The 13340-nt window shown below is 37.4% G+C and overlaps 1 protein-coding gene across 2 annotated transcripts in view; it reads left to right on the forward strand.

Moving 5' to 3' along the window:
- Positions 1-9677, forward strand: part of LOC107731090 (116 kDa U5 small nuclear ribonucleoprotein component) — a 12892-nt gene extending 3215 nt beyond the window's left edge. Inside the window, exons 11-28 of one of the 2 annotated variants that reach the window (XM_016542087.1) lie at positions 534-658; positions 738-801; positions 901-991; positions 1109-1244; positions 1345-1472; positions 2150-2343; positions 2918-3029; positions 3120-3260; positions 3487-3588; positions 3679-3761; positions 3913-3999; positions 5636-5762; positions 6122-6209; positions 7117-7235; positions 7388-7482; positions 7651-7804; positions 9007-9114; positions 9212-9677. In XM_016542087.1, the coding sequence (XP_016397573.1) occupies positions 534-658; positions 738-801; positions 901-991; positions 1109-1244; positions 1345-1472; positions 2150-2343; positions 2918-3029; positions 3120-3260; positions 3487-3588; positions 3679-3761; positions 3913-3999; positions 5636-5762; positions 6122-6209; positions 7117-7235; positions 7388-7482; positions 7651-7804; positions 9007-9114; positions 9212-9307 (2050 nt within the window). In that variant the 3' untranslated portion in view covers positions 9308-9677. Of the gene's footprint in view, positions 1-533; positions 659-737; positions 802-900; positions 992-1108; positions 1245-1344; positions 1473-2149; positions 2344-2917; positions 3030-3119; positions 3261-3486; positions 3589-3678; positions 3762-3912; positions 4000-5179; positions 5267-5635; positions 5763-6121; positions 6210-7116; positions 7236-7387; positions 7483-7650; positions 7805-9006; positions 9115-9211 lie in introns of both variants that reach the window. The other variant, XM_016542081.1, reaches the window with a different exon arrangement.
- The last annotated feature ends 3663 nt before the right edge of the window (positions 9678-13340 follow it).

A 13340-nucleotide genomic window follows, 5' to 3' on the forward strand; every position in this document is an offset into this window, starting at 1 on the left:
CCCAGACGCTAGTTCATATCGCGATTCGAATTGTGGCAATGGCTACTTTTGATTTATTCATCCAAAATTGACGAATTCCGTGGCATTCCAAGCTATAGAGTAAATTACATTTTTATGAATGGACTCCATGATCCCGTCCGTGTTTTCACAGGAACCATATGGCCCTAGAAATGTAACCACACTTCAGAACATTTCGGCTTGCCCTGTGTGTTGTTTGAACGAGTTGCAGGGGTGACCTCACGTCACAGGGTTTCTCTTTCCCTCTCTGTAGCGTATGCGCCCAGATGCGTTCTCAGGTACCGAAATTTGGCACCGATTGATTTAACGTGAATCGGTACTCTGTAGTACCGACGCAATTCGGTCGGTACCCTTAAAAGTACCGAGTTCGGTACCCAACCCTACCTAGAACTACTATTTGTCTTTTACTTGCTCGTATTTTTCATTTGCTTTATGAATTTAATTGTTTTTAGCAAGCAGTTTTGTCTGAAATTCCAGAGAATAAATATCTCCGGGGTTTTTTCTCTCTCTGGCAGCACATACTCCACAGATGAGTCTCTGGTTGTGTCTCCCCTGTTGGGGAACGTGTGTTTCGCTTCCTCACAATATAGCATCTGCTTCACTCTTGGCTCCTTCGCCAAAATCTATTCAGACACCTACGGTGAGCAAGGCAGACACAAAAATATCATTCAAATGCATCCTCGATGCTTCTGTCTGAAAACCTCAACCTTGTTTTCCAGGTGACATCAACTACATGGAGTTTGCCAAAAGACTGTGGGGAGACATTTACTTCAACCCTAAAACGTAAGAATCTCAAGCTAATTTTATTTCACAGACAATTTGCATAATGGCAGCGTGTTTTTTGGTTCTTGGTTGTAACTGGTCGCGTTCTGTGGCTGTCAGGAGGAAATTCACAAAGAAAGCCCCCAACAGCAACTCTCAGCGCAGCTTTGTGGAGTTCATACTGGAGCCGCTGTACAAGATTCTTTCACAGGTGAGAAATACACTCAGATTCACTTTACTTGGGTAAAATATATGCACATTCAGGCAGACATAGGCAGTCAAACACACACTAATGTCTAGGCTGTATAACTGTGGTGTGTGTCTGTAGGTGGTTGGGGATGTGGATACGTCTCTGCCTCGTGTCTTGGATGAGCTCGGCATTCACCTGACTAAAGAGGAGTTAAAGCTCAACATCAGACCTCTGCTGCGCCTTGTTTGTAACCGCTTTTTTGGAGAGTTTACAGGCAAGTGTCATTTTTTGTGCTGTGGTGTTGGTGCAATAAATGATCATTCTTGCACACGTGTGAGGTTCGTTCGGTTTAATATTATGTGCTACTTCAACAGGCTTTGTAGACATGTGCGTGCAACACATACCATCTCCTCAGGGGGGTGCCAAAGCCAAGATAGAGCACAGCTACACAGGTGGACTGGACTCAGACCTCGGAGAGACAATGTCTGAGTGTGACCCTGATGTAAGTGTGGGATCTGCAGAGAATTATGTCAGTGCTGTGACATTCAGCTTGTAAGAGTTTCCATCCCTAGTGTTCAAAAAGACAAAATCATCACTTTATACTCTGTGTTCAAAAGTTTGGGGTTGATAAGATTTTTAAAAAATGTTTTAAAGTATTTTATTTATTTATTTTTTCAGAAAAAAATCTTACTGACTCCAAAAATTTGAACGGTAGTGTATATGTGAATATAAATTGGAACAAAATATAAATGGAAATGGAAGTCGTTGCCATTGGGGATGCCACTGTAGTTCTTTTATTAGGTAAATAGTAATAAATAATTTGCGATTTAGAGCATACAGATGAAACACTGTGGCAGATGCTTTATGTCTGGGAGCGACAGCGTGAGACAGTTCTGGGAGGAGCTAATCATTTTGATGACAGGCTTTGGCTCCAGCGTTTCAGAATGACCAGAGCAAAATGTTTTCTTTTCTTCTCTGAGTGAAATATTCTATCACATGACTTTATCCAAAGTCACATGACTTTTTCTTGTGGGCATTTAAGAATTTATCTGGTAAATATAGTTAATGCACATGTTGTCTTACCAAATAAAAATGTATCCACCTCTAACAAGCCTAAAAATTTAAGTATCTCAATGACACAGGCCCAAAGAAGTAAGTCAAATTTTTCTTTTTTCTTAGGGTCCACTGATGTGCCACACCACTAAGATGTACAGCACAGATGACGGCGTGCAGTTCCACGCGTTTGGTCGAGTCCTGAGCGGAACCCTGCAGGCGGGCCAGCCGGTGAAGGTTCTGGGAGAGAACTACAGCCTGGAGGATGAGGAGGACTCACAGATCTGCACTATCGGACGCCTGTGGATTTCTGTTGCTAGGTGATGTCACACGTCTTTCTGATCCATTTTTTTTGCTAGCATTATTAGTCCATGGTCCCCCATTTTTCACCCCAATATTTGAAAGCCCCATGTCTTTTCTAGTTGTTCAGGATTTAAGGATAAGGATCTTTTAAATATATATATTTTTTTAGTTTATACCCCATAAGAAATTTAGAGCTTTGCATAACTAGCTACCAAGTAATTCATTATAAAAATGCCCATGCAGTTATATGATTTTATTAATTTGGTTCTAGAAGTCACACTTTAAAAATTAGTGTTTTTCAAGACTATTATTATTTTAATGATTGTTTTGTTTTATTTTAAATCATTTTATGCCATCTTGAGGCCCAAAGATAAAAATAAAAGATTATTGGAGAACGTTTTACAAAATAATACTATTTCAGTCTTTCTGCTTCAAAATTTCACACTTATTTCAAAGCATTACTTGTTGTTTCTTTGTAATGATTTGTAAAAAATGTACTATTTTTGAGTGAAAATTGTTTCAAAGTAAATCAGTATATATTTTTTTTCACTGTAGTCTTTGTAAATGTTATGTTTAATGTGTTTATGCAAGGTATCAGATTGAAGTGAATCGTGTCCCTGCTGGTAACTGGGTGTTGATTGAAGGGTGCGACCAGCCTATTGTTAAAACGGCCACAATCACAGAGCCCCGTGGAAATGAAGAGGTAGGAAAGAGAGAGATATCTATTTGAAACCAAGCAGTGTTAATTAATGAGACTTTGGAAGTTGAATGTTCTTTGTATTGGTGTGAGTAGGCTCAGATCTTCAGGCCATTGAAGTTTAACACAGCATCAGTGATAAAAATCGCTGTGGAGCCGGTCAATCCCTCAGAACTGCCCAAGATGTTGGATGGACTCAGAAAAGTCAACAAAAGTTATCCGTCACTTACAACAAAGGTAACACTCCCTAGAACACCCCACGGTACCAATTTTGTTTTAAAACCATATCTTTTTCATGTTTTGAGCCTCTGGACCAAACCAGATGTTACATATACTTGCACTGACAATCAGCAGGGTTACTTTATGATTTTTTTTAAGTGTATCAAGATTCATAACTATGATGTGTTTTAATCTTTTTACTAGCTTGCTTCATATTAATCTGTGCTGGTTTGTGTGAGTTCAGGTGGAGGAGTCAGGAGAACATGTGATTCTTGGTACAGGTGAGCTGTACCTTGACTGTGTAATGCACGACCTGCGGAAGATGTACTCTGAGATCGATATCAAGGTGCTCTTTTGCTGTCATACAAATTTCTTTCCTCTCTTTTTGCCTATGTTTTTTATTTTCATGTGATTTCTCTTTGATCTCTCACAATATGTGGCTGATCCAGTAGTGACCTTCTGTGAGACTGTGGTAGAGACGTCCTCCTTGAAGTGTTTTGCTGAAACGCCCAATAAAAAGTAAGGAACAAACTTCCTGTATCTCAGCACCACCATTTAGAACTTGATTTGTGAAATTTTTTTTTTTTTAATGTGACCTGTAAAAGTCTTGACATGCATCAGTGTTTGTATACGTATGTGTGATTTGTAACACTGTGTGTGTGATTGGCAGGAATAAGATTACCATGATTGCCGAGCCGTTGGAGAAGGGCCTAGCCGAAGACATTGAGAACGAGGTGGTGCAGATCACGTGGAACAGGTAAGATAACATGTCAGAACTGTAGAGAACTTCTGGGTTATATGTAACACAAAGACTTTGTAATGATTTGTAAAAAATGTACTATTTTTGAGTGAAAATTGTTTCAAAGTAAATCAGTATATATTTTTTTTCACTGTAGTCTTTGTAAATGTTATGTTTAATGTGTTTATGCAAGGTATCAGATTGAAGTGAATCGTGTCCCTGCTGGTAACTGGGTGTTGATTGAAGGGTGCGACCAGCCTATTGTTAAAACGGCCACAATCACAGAGCCCCGTGGAAATGAAGAGGTAGGAAAGAGAGAGATATCTATTTGAAACCAAGCAGTGTTAATTAATGAGACTTTGGAAGTTGAATGTTCTTTGTATTGGTGTGAGTAGGCTCAGATCTTCAGGCCATTGAAGTTTAACACAGCATCAGTGATAAAAATCGCTGTGGAGCCGGTCAATCCCTCAGAACTGCCCAAGATGTTGGATGGACTCAGAAAAGTCAACAAGAGTTATCCATCACTTACAACAAAGGTAACATTTCCTAGAACAACCCACGATACCAATATTTTTTTAAACCATATTTATGTCATGTTTTAAGCCTCTGGACCAAACCGAATATCACATATACTTGCAGTGGCAATCAGCAGGGTTACTTTAACATTTTTTTATTAGCGTTTCAAGATTCGTAAATAAGATGTATTACTGACTTGTTTCTTATTAATCTGTGCTGGCTTGTGTGTGTTCAGGTGGAGGAGTCAGGTGAACATGTGATTCTTGGTACAGGTGAGCTGTACCTGGACTGTGTAATGCACGACCTGCGGAAGATGTACTCTGAGATCGATATCAAGGTGCTCTTTTGCTGTCATAGAATTTACTTCCCTCACTTTTTGCCTATGCTTTTTTGTTTTCATGTGATTTATCTTTGATCTCTTACAATAGGTGGCTGATCCAGTGGTGACCTTCTGTGAGACTGTGGTAGAGACGTCCTCCCTGAAGTGTTTTGCTGAAACGCCCAATAAAAAGTAAGAAACAAACTTCCTCTCTCTCAACCACCATTTAGAACCCCAGTTATGATGATTTTTTTTTTAAGTGACCTGTAAAAGTCTTGACAGGATAAGTCTTGACATGCATCAGTGTTTGTATATGTGTGTGTGATTTGTTACTTTGTGTGTGTGTGTGTGTGTGATTGGAAGGAATAAGATTACCATGATTGCTGAGCCATTGGAGAAGGGTCTAGCCGAAGACATTGAGAACGAGGTGGTGCAGATCACATGGAACAGGTAAATACATGTCAGAACTGTAGAGGACTTATGGGTTATATAGAACACAAAGATGTCTTTCTTAATATTAAAAATTAAGATGCATAACTGTTTTCAACACTGATAATAAATGTTTCTTGAGCACCAAATCAGCACCAACATTTTTCATAGTATTACTGTTTTAACTGTATTAATCAAATCAATTGATCAAATAAATGCAGCCTTGGTGAGCATAAGAGACTTCTTTCAAAAACATTAAAATATTTTACCGCCCACAAACCTTTAAGTGGAAGTCTATGTGGTGCAGTTCAACCGACAAGATCTAATTTTTCACCTACAATCTGTTAACTATCTTAAAACCAATAAATGTATCTCTTTTTCTCTCCATAGAAAAAAGTTGGGAGAGTTTTTCCAGACAAAGTATGACTGGGATTTGCTAGCAGCTCGTTCCATTTGGGCTTTTGGACCTGACACAACCGGACCCAACATTTTAGTAGATGACACTTTGCCCTCTGAGGTAATTTACATATCAGGTTCATTTATATTCATTTAATTATTGTATTCTTTTTTTTCTAATAAAATTCACTGGTAATTGGGTAGCGAATTAATTTAGAATAGGTTTGACTTCATCTCTCCTCTGACTGTATTGATAAATAAATGTGAAAATAGTGCCTTTGGCCATTTGAATGTAGATGTGTGTGTTAAAATCTTTTGGCATGGATGTGTTGGTGTGTCATTGTTTGGAGTGTGTTTTGCCAGGCAATCAGAGGTGTGAAAAAAATTGACGTGTTGCGTGTGACACGGTCGTGCACTGGCATACTTAACTTGTTGACAGCTAAACTCGATAACTGTTTTCGTTCTCTGTGTGTGTTGTAGGTAGATAAAGCTCTTCTCGGCTCAGTGAAGGACAGCATTGTACAGGGCTTCCAGTGGGGCACACGCGAGGGTCCTTTGTGTGATGAACGTAAGACATTGCATAACATTTTATATGAGAGGTTTCAATGGTTACGAAGGCAGAGCAGTCTAAAAAAGCTCCATAGAATGAATAAAATGTTCTTTGGGTAAATAAACTTTAATATGGAATTAAATTAGGAATGTTCTATTTATTGGTATCGGCTGATATTTGATATATATCAGCTAATATTGTGTATATACTAGGGCTGCACGATAAATCGCATGCGATATTTAACGCGAATCTTGTCAGAAAAGCCGGTTCTGTAATCAGCGGTAAATCTCCATCACCTGCGGGCTTTCACATTGAGCAGCATTAACTACACAGAGCCGTTGTTCACTGACGAGCTGGGCAAAAAATCGTGCGAATATGAACGTGGTTTTGCACAGCTCGTCAGTGAACAACGGCTCTGTGTAGTTAATGCTGCTCAATGTGAAAGCACGCACGTGATGGAGATTTACCGCTGATTACAGAACCGGCTTTCTGACAAGATGCGCATTAAATATCGCATGCGATTTATCGTGCAGCCCTAGTATATATTTACATTTAGTTTTCCTTTGCCGTCATTGAACACTCATGTAAAGTTACTGTTTAAAAACATGAACAATTTAATAGCACTGTTAAATGTAATCTTTGTATCCATTAATGTAATCTGAATATACGTTTTCCTAACATACATTAAACTGTTGTGATGTCTAGATGTCTACTTGCACTTTTATAGCGTTAAATTTTCTTCCCTTCTTTTTCTTTCATTGCCGTTTTCCACCCTCTTTTTGACCCTCACAATTAAAAAGGCTGTTTTTGCTGCTGTCTCTTTAAGTTTTTCATATGTAAATGGCCTCTTTGTAAATGGACACAGTTTGGTGTTTCTGTTTGTACTAAATAACAAATATATCAACTTGTCATTCCATGCATTCAGCAATCCGCAATGTGAAGTTTAAGATCCTGGACGCAGTGATCGCACAGGAGCCGCTGCACAGAGGAGGAGGACAGGTCATCCCTACAGCTCGCAGAGTCGTCTACTCTGCCTTCCTGATGGTAATTTATCCTTATCCATAGGTCTGTTACCACCTCTCTTCTTCCCCCATCTTCCTCTGATTCCTTTCTCTGCCTAATCATTATTTCCATTAGTCTTATTGGACTGTTTCATTCAATAACGTGATCCATTTGTGATTGGTTGATTTCTGTAGGCCACGCCCAGGCTGATGGAGCCCTATTACTTTGTGGAGGTTCAGGCCCCTGCTGACTGCGTTTCTGCTGTGTACACAGTGCTGGCACGCAGGAGGTACAATACACACAAACATGAGGACATTGCTGACTCCTCGTCTGTTAACACACACACACTCACATTAAGCAAATTGTTGCTCAAGGCAGCAAAAGTCAGCAAGTCTCTAATAAATAGTCTCCTTTTAGAACGAGCCTCTGACTGATATCTTGTCTCGGTGTCTCGTAGAGGTCATGTGACGCAGGATGCGCCAATCCCTGGCTCTCCTCTCTACGCCATCAAGGCTTTCATTCCCGCTATTGACTCGTTTGGCTTCGAAACTGATCTCCGCACACACACGCAGGGCCAGGCCTTCGCGCTCAGTGTGTTCCACCACTGGCAGGTACAAACTCACCCACGTATTTTTTTTCTTGTTACTTACGTGTGTGTGTGTTTGTTTGTTTGTTTGTGTGTTTAAATGAGTGCAAGGAGTATTATGTGTACATGAACCTCACAAAACCTGTCAAAAACACGCCAGGTCACGTTTCACCCTACAATTAAAAAAAATTATAATAAGAAAACATACATTCTTTTAGCAAAATATGATTTCTAATTTTAATTTGCGACCTGGATTTTTTTTTTTTTTTACATAATGACATTTTTATGGCATTTAATTAAAACAGTAGTGTGAGGATTTATATATGAGGAAATTATATTTACATTAATTTGCTGAATTATTATTATTAATTAATATAATTTATAAATTGTTGTTATTAAAGTTATTAATTTATTCTGATTTGTTTTGTTGTTTTATTGTACTACGGTATTTTTAATGGGAGAAAATTAGATTCACCATTGGAAATTAATAATAGAAAATTTGGTTAAACAAACTGAAGCCTATTTCTAGGGCCGTTATGAATTTTTTTCTATCGTGACATTTTAAGACAATTAATGAAACGGTAATCTCAATATTTAAGTATTTAAATTATATTAATTGGTAAATTATTAACGTAATTGTTGTTATTATTATTAAATTCATTTATGGATTATTTAAAAATGTATTACAGTATTTTTACTGTAAGAACCAAATGAGATTTAACATTCAAATTTAATAGAAAATGTAAAAAAAATGTCTGAATTGGTACATTTAAAAAGTGAGAATTTGATGAAGAAAATATAGAACGTATTTAGACACAATAGTGTTTATTGTACTTTAATGTATGCTGCTTCAAATAAAAAAAATCATTATTGCAGTGTTTTAAACCAAGAGAATCACTTTTAATTTAAGAGTATTGGAAAAAATGTGGTAATAAGAATTTTCACAAAGATAATGTAAAAATGCAAGTAGTAGTAATTAAAAATAGGCTTTGTTTTCTTTATTGGGTAAAATGTGACTTGCGTAAGCTTCACCTGTGTGTGTGTGTGTGTGTGTGTGTGTGTGGAGTTGTTCTTATGTGTTTGATGTTGAGTAGCAGAAAATTGAGTCAGCAGCAGCTGATCTTGAACTCCGTTGCCTGTAACACTGTTTCTGTGTGTATGTTTGTCACATGGTATTAGATTTTCACCACTGTCCTGTGTAATTATTGTCTCTGCCCCTCACTCTAGATTGTTCCCGGTGATCCTCTGGATAAGAGCATTGTGATTCGTCCTCTAGAGCCTCAGCCGGCCCCTCATCTGGCCAGAGAGTTTATGATCAAAACCCGCAGGCGCAAAGTAAGACACGCTTGATGTCTCTGTAATGTCAATCAACTTTAGTTTGAATACGCATCATATATCATCATCATAATCATCTCTCTCTCTCTTCCTCCAGGGCTTGAGTGAGGATGTCAGTATCAGCAAGTTCTTCGATGACCCTATGTTGTTGGAGCTGGCCAAACAAGATGTGGTGCTCAACTACCCGATGTGATATGACAAATGAACTCAACTCATCCCATCATTCCCCTTCAGCTTCACCAGACTTGCCCCTACTACAAATCAATCCAGTTCTGTATGATGGAATTAAAAAAACGTATTTTTTTAAATGTAAAGTGCTAGAAACATAAACACCGATTACTGTTGCAGTTAATGCAGACTTTCTTAAATTAACCCGTGACCTCCAAGAGCTCCCTTCTAATTTTGTTCTTTGTTTATTTTTATGTTTGACAAGTGTTTTTGTAGTATAAGATGATGTGAAGAATAGGCAAGTCTTTTTTCAAGAAGTTTTTTTTTTAAATGTGTCTGAAATCTCTTTAAAATCTTACATTTGTATAAGTGTGATTAAAAGCATTTGGCCTGTGGATGTGTGTTTGAGGGCATTATGGATGTATTCTTTATGATATCCGTGAAGGTGATAGCCATTGTACTTCTCAAAGCTTGAGAACTCTTTGATGTCAAAGAAAAAGGTGGTTTTGACATGCAGTATGAAAGTATGCTCAATCTTTAAAAGAGAATATTCATGCAGGGGAAACTTTGAGAACATTTGCTGAATGCAGACTAAAACAAGAACATGCAAAGGGCAGGAGACGCACTGCATACATGCAGGTAAAAACAGATCCGTCTAATAGACACTATTAGATGCAGAGGCAGAACTAAGGAAGGTTGACATGAGTGAAGGCCATTCAACAGACACGAGTCTGACATTTAAGTGAATGTCACAGGTGTCTGCCTTTGTTGCTTTGCCTTTTTCTTAAAAGGAAAAAATAGATGAGTATTTGCATTCATATTAAATGAACTTCAGTTCAGTTCTGAATTTTACATTTAAAGTAACCTAATCCAAAAGCTAATAAATATTGGAATAAAGTTGGGAAATGTAAGAAAGTCGTACAAAAAAACATTAAAGTAAATGGTTACTAAATGTTCATTTTTAATATAAAAAAAAAGAATGCTAAAATAAGTAAAGAAAATTTTTGGGGAATAAAGTTTAAAAAAACGGAAGCAAGTAATATGAAACGACATGAGAGTAAGCAAATGATTACTAACTTTGCATTTTTTAATAATTAAAAAGCTTTTAAAAATATAAAAAATTAAAGTTAAAGTTAAAATAAACTAATTCTGATCTTTAATGAAATTGCTTATATTTTCTGACATTTATCTAATCAAAGTCTGGCTGAAGTTTTCGTGTGTCAGAGGGAATCATAATTTTAATTCAGAGATGGGGTGTTTGTACACATATATCTGTGGGTAACATGATAAATAATCAGTTCGGACTACATTGCTGATTCCCTGCATGAATAATGTGTGCTTGTGTGTGATGTAAATATGTGAGATGGTTGTGGCAGCATGAGTGACAGGCTTTCATGCACAGCACAAACCACTTGCATAATAAAATATATCTGTCAACACTTAAACCCTTATAGTTGCCAGAAACATGTCAGAAATCACACTGTCTCCTTTTTAAACAACCTTTTCTTAATCTCAACACAGAGAAATACATAATGCTCCTGTGGAAAGTATTCAGCTAAGATTGTCAGGCAGCTCTGAGGTGGTCTCATTATTGAAAATCTAACCTGCCTGTCAAGGGAAAAGATAATGAAAGAACGGGGAGGAAAAGATTGAATACCAGGGTCACTTTCTAGCAGGATGAATGGTGAAATGATATTCTGACTGAAAGTCTTCTCCTAAGGTCTTGGCTTACTGGTGTGTTTTTTCTATATTTAGCAGCGATTTTCAAATTGTGCTTAAAGGTTATGTGTGAATGTGTGTGTTAGTGTGTGTTTCAGCACGTTTCACATTCGCTGCCATCAGACCAGATGCCTTGGGCGCCACAGAATCACACTGCATGTGCACACACATATTCTGCCTCAGAGTAAGAAAACTGTCATAATACAATCACATTATGAGTCAGAAATCTTGTAATACACACTTCATGATTGCCACAACACCAAAAGATGTGTATGCAGCTTATTTCTAAGTTCTAAACCAAAGACATTCACCTTGATTCCAGAATATGATTTTGCATTTGAGCATGTTTTATTAGGCAGCCACATTTATCTCTGGCAACTTGCCTTGTATCTCCAGATGTTTTCTTCATCCAATGAAATATAATTTAGCTGTTATGTCTTATCACTGCATCTAAACCAACAACATGCCTACTAGATCCTGTACCCACTAAATTTCTGCAAGAGTTGTTACCTGTAGCAGAAGAACCGCTTGTCAATATTATTAACTCATCGTTATCTTTAGGTCACGTCCCAAAACCATTCAAGCTGGCGGTTATTAAGCCTCTTACTAAGAAACCACAACTAGATCCTAATGAACTGGCAAATTACAGACCAATTTCAAATCTTCCGTTTATGGCTAAAAGTTTTGAAAAATTGTGTCTGCAAACCATTCAAGTTGGTGGTTATTAAGAAACCACAACTAGATCCTAATGAACTGGCAAATTACAGACCAATTTCAAATCTTCCGTTTATGTCTAAAGTTTTAGAAAAAGTTGTGTCTGCTCAATTGTGCTCCTTCCTGCAAACAAATTATCTCTATGAAGAATTTCAGTCAGGTTTCAGGCCCCACCATAGCACAGAAATGCACTTGTTAAAATTACAAATGACTTGCTTCTTGCGTCAGACCAAGGCTGCATCTCATTGCTAGTTTTACTTGATCTATATTACCCCAATTTTACAGTTTCTGCACTGGATACCATTATGTTCTGTATCAGTTACAAAATATTATTACTTGCCTATAAGGCCCTTAATGGGTTAGCTCACATTATTATTCCTTAGCTTGGGTTGTCTCTATTTGATTCTCTGTTTCTGCCACGGGGTTGACAATCCGTGGTAACTAGGAATTACACAAGCTTCAGTCTGGATCCAGCCCTTACAAAGACCTGAGATGACCGAACACCTGAGAAGAGATGATGCCAACCCCTCAGAGGACCTCAGATGATGCCAACCCTGAAACAACATAAACAACCACATTTTGCTACAAGTTTGATTGCATCATATAATAATTGCTGTTAATAGTGTTCATCGTCTGTTTGATTACGTCATTAACTGAATTTTACCGTACATTTCTGCCATATGTACATCAATTTGACATAGTCACCACTGACAAGCTACTACTAAATATATTGTAGAAACTTAAAGCTGCTTTGCAACGAATTGTATCGTGAAAAGCATACAAATAAACTTGAATTGAATTGAATTGAATGTCTTGTACATTTATTGGCTACTCAAGTGTCACCCCTGCTCTATTCCAACGAATCAAAAATGACCTCTTTTGAGCAGTGGTGTATTGTAACGAAGTAATAATACTTCGTTACAGTACTTAAGTATTTTTGGGAAGTATCTGTACTTTACTTGAGTTTTTATATTTCAGCCAACTTTTACTTTTACTCCACTACATTTCCTAATTAAAATGTATACTTTTACTCCGATACATTTCCCCGAAGCATATTCGTTACTTACTACAAAATAGTCAGAAGAACAAGGACTGTAGGCAGGAAAGCAGGTTTGACGAATCAGTAGTCTGGCGTTTGCAAGTTAGTCTCCTAAAAACACCTTTGCTCATGTGCAAACAAATGCGCGCACAAACGCGGATGATTTATTTTCCGCTCAAGTCGAGTCTGGGGTGTGCGATACAGCATCGTCTGCGATAATATGGTAAGTGTTGTTGTAATGATGTGCAATCTGACATTATCAAGTAGGCTATATCACACACAGAGTGCACGCACGTTGATTTATTAGTCTATTAAAACTCAAAATTCCAGGCATTCAAAATTGTAGACGGCAAAAATGCTTCTGTATACTTTTTATATTTAATATAGTTAACTTAATCTATACCACACAAAGAATACAGTTTTTCTGCAGATATCAGCATGAACACATTTAATAATCATTTTATACAAGTTCAGTAAAGCAATAAGTGACTTACATTTTAGACATAATATTGCTGGTTTTTGCTTAATTTTGCCAACGAAAATAGTTCCAAACAAAGATCACAGCACTGTTTTGCGTCTCTGAGAA

Source organism: Sinocyclocheilus rhinocerous, unplaced genomic scaffold, assembly GCF_001515625.1.
Source record: "Sinocyclocheilus rhinocerous isolate Xijiao unplaced genomic scaffold, SAMN03320098_v1.1 scaffold1185, whole genome shotgun sequence".
NCBI lineage: Eukaryota > Metazoa > Chordata > Actinopteri > Cypriniformes > Cyprinidae > Sinocyclocheilus > Sinocyclocheilus rhinocerous.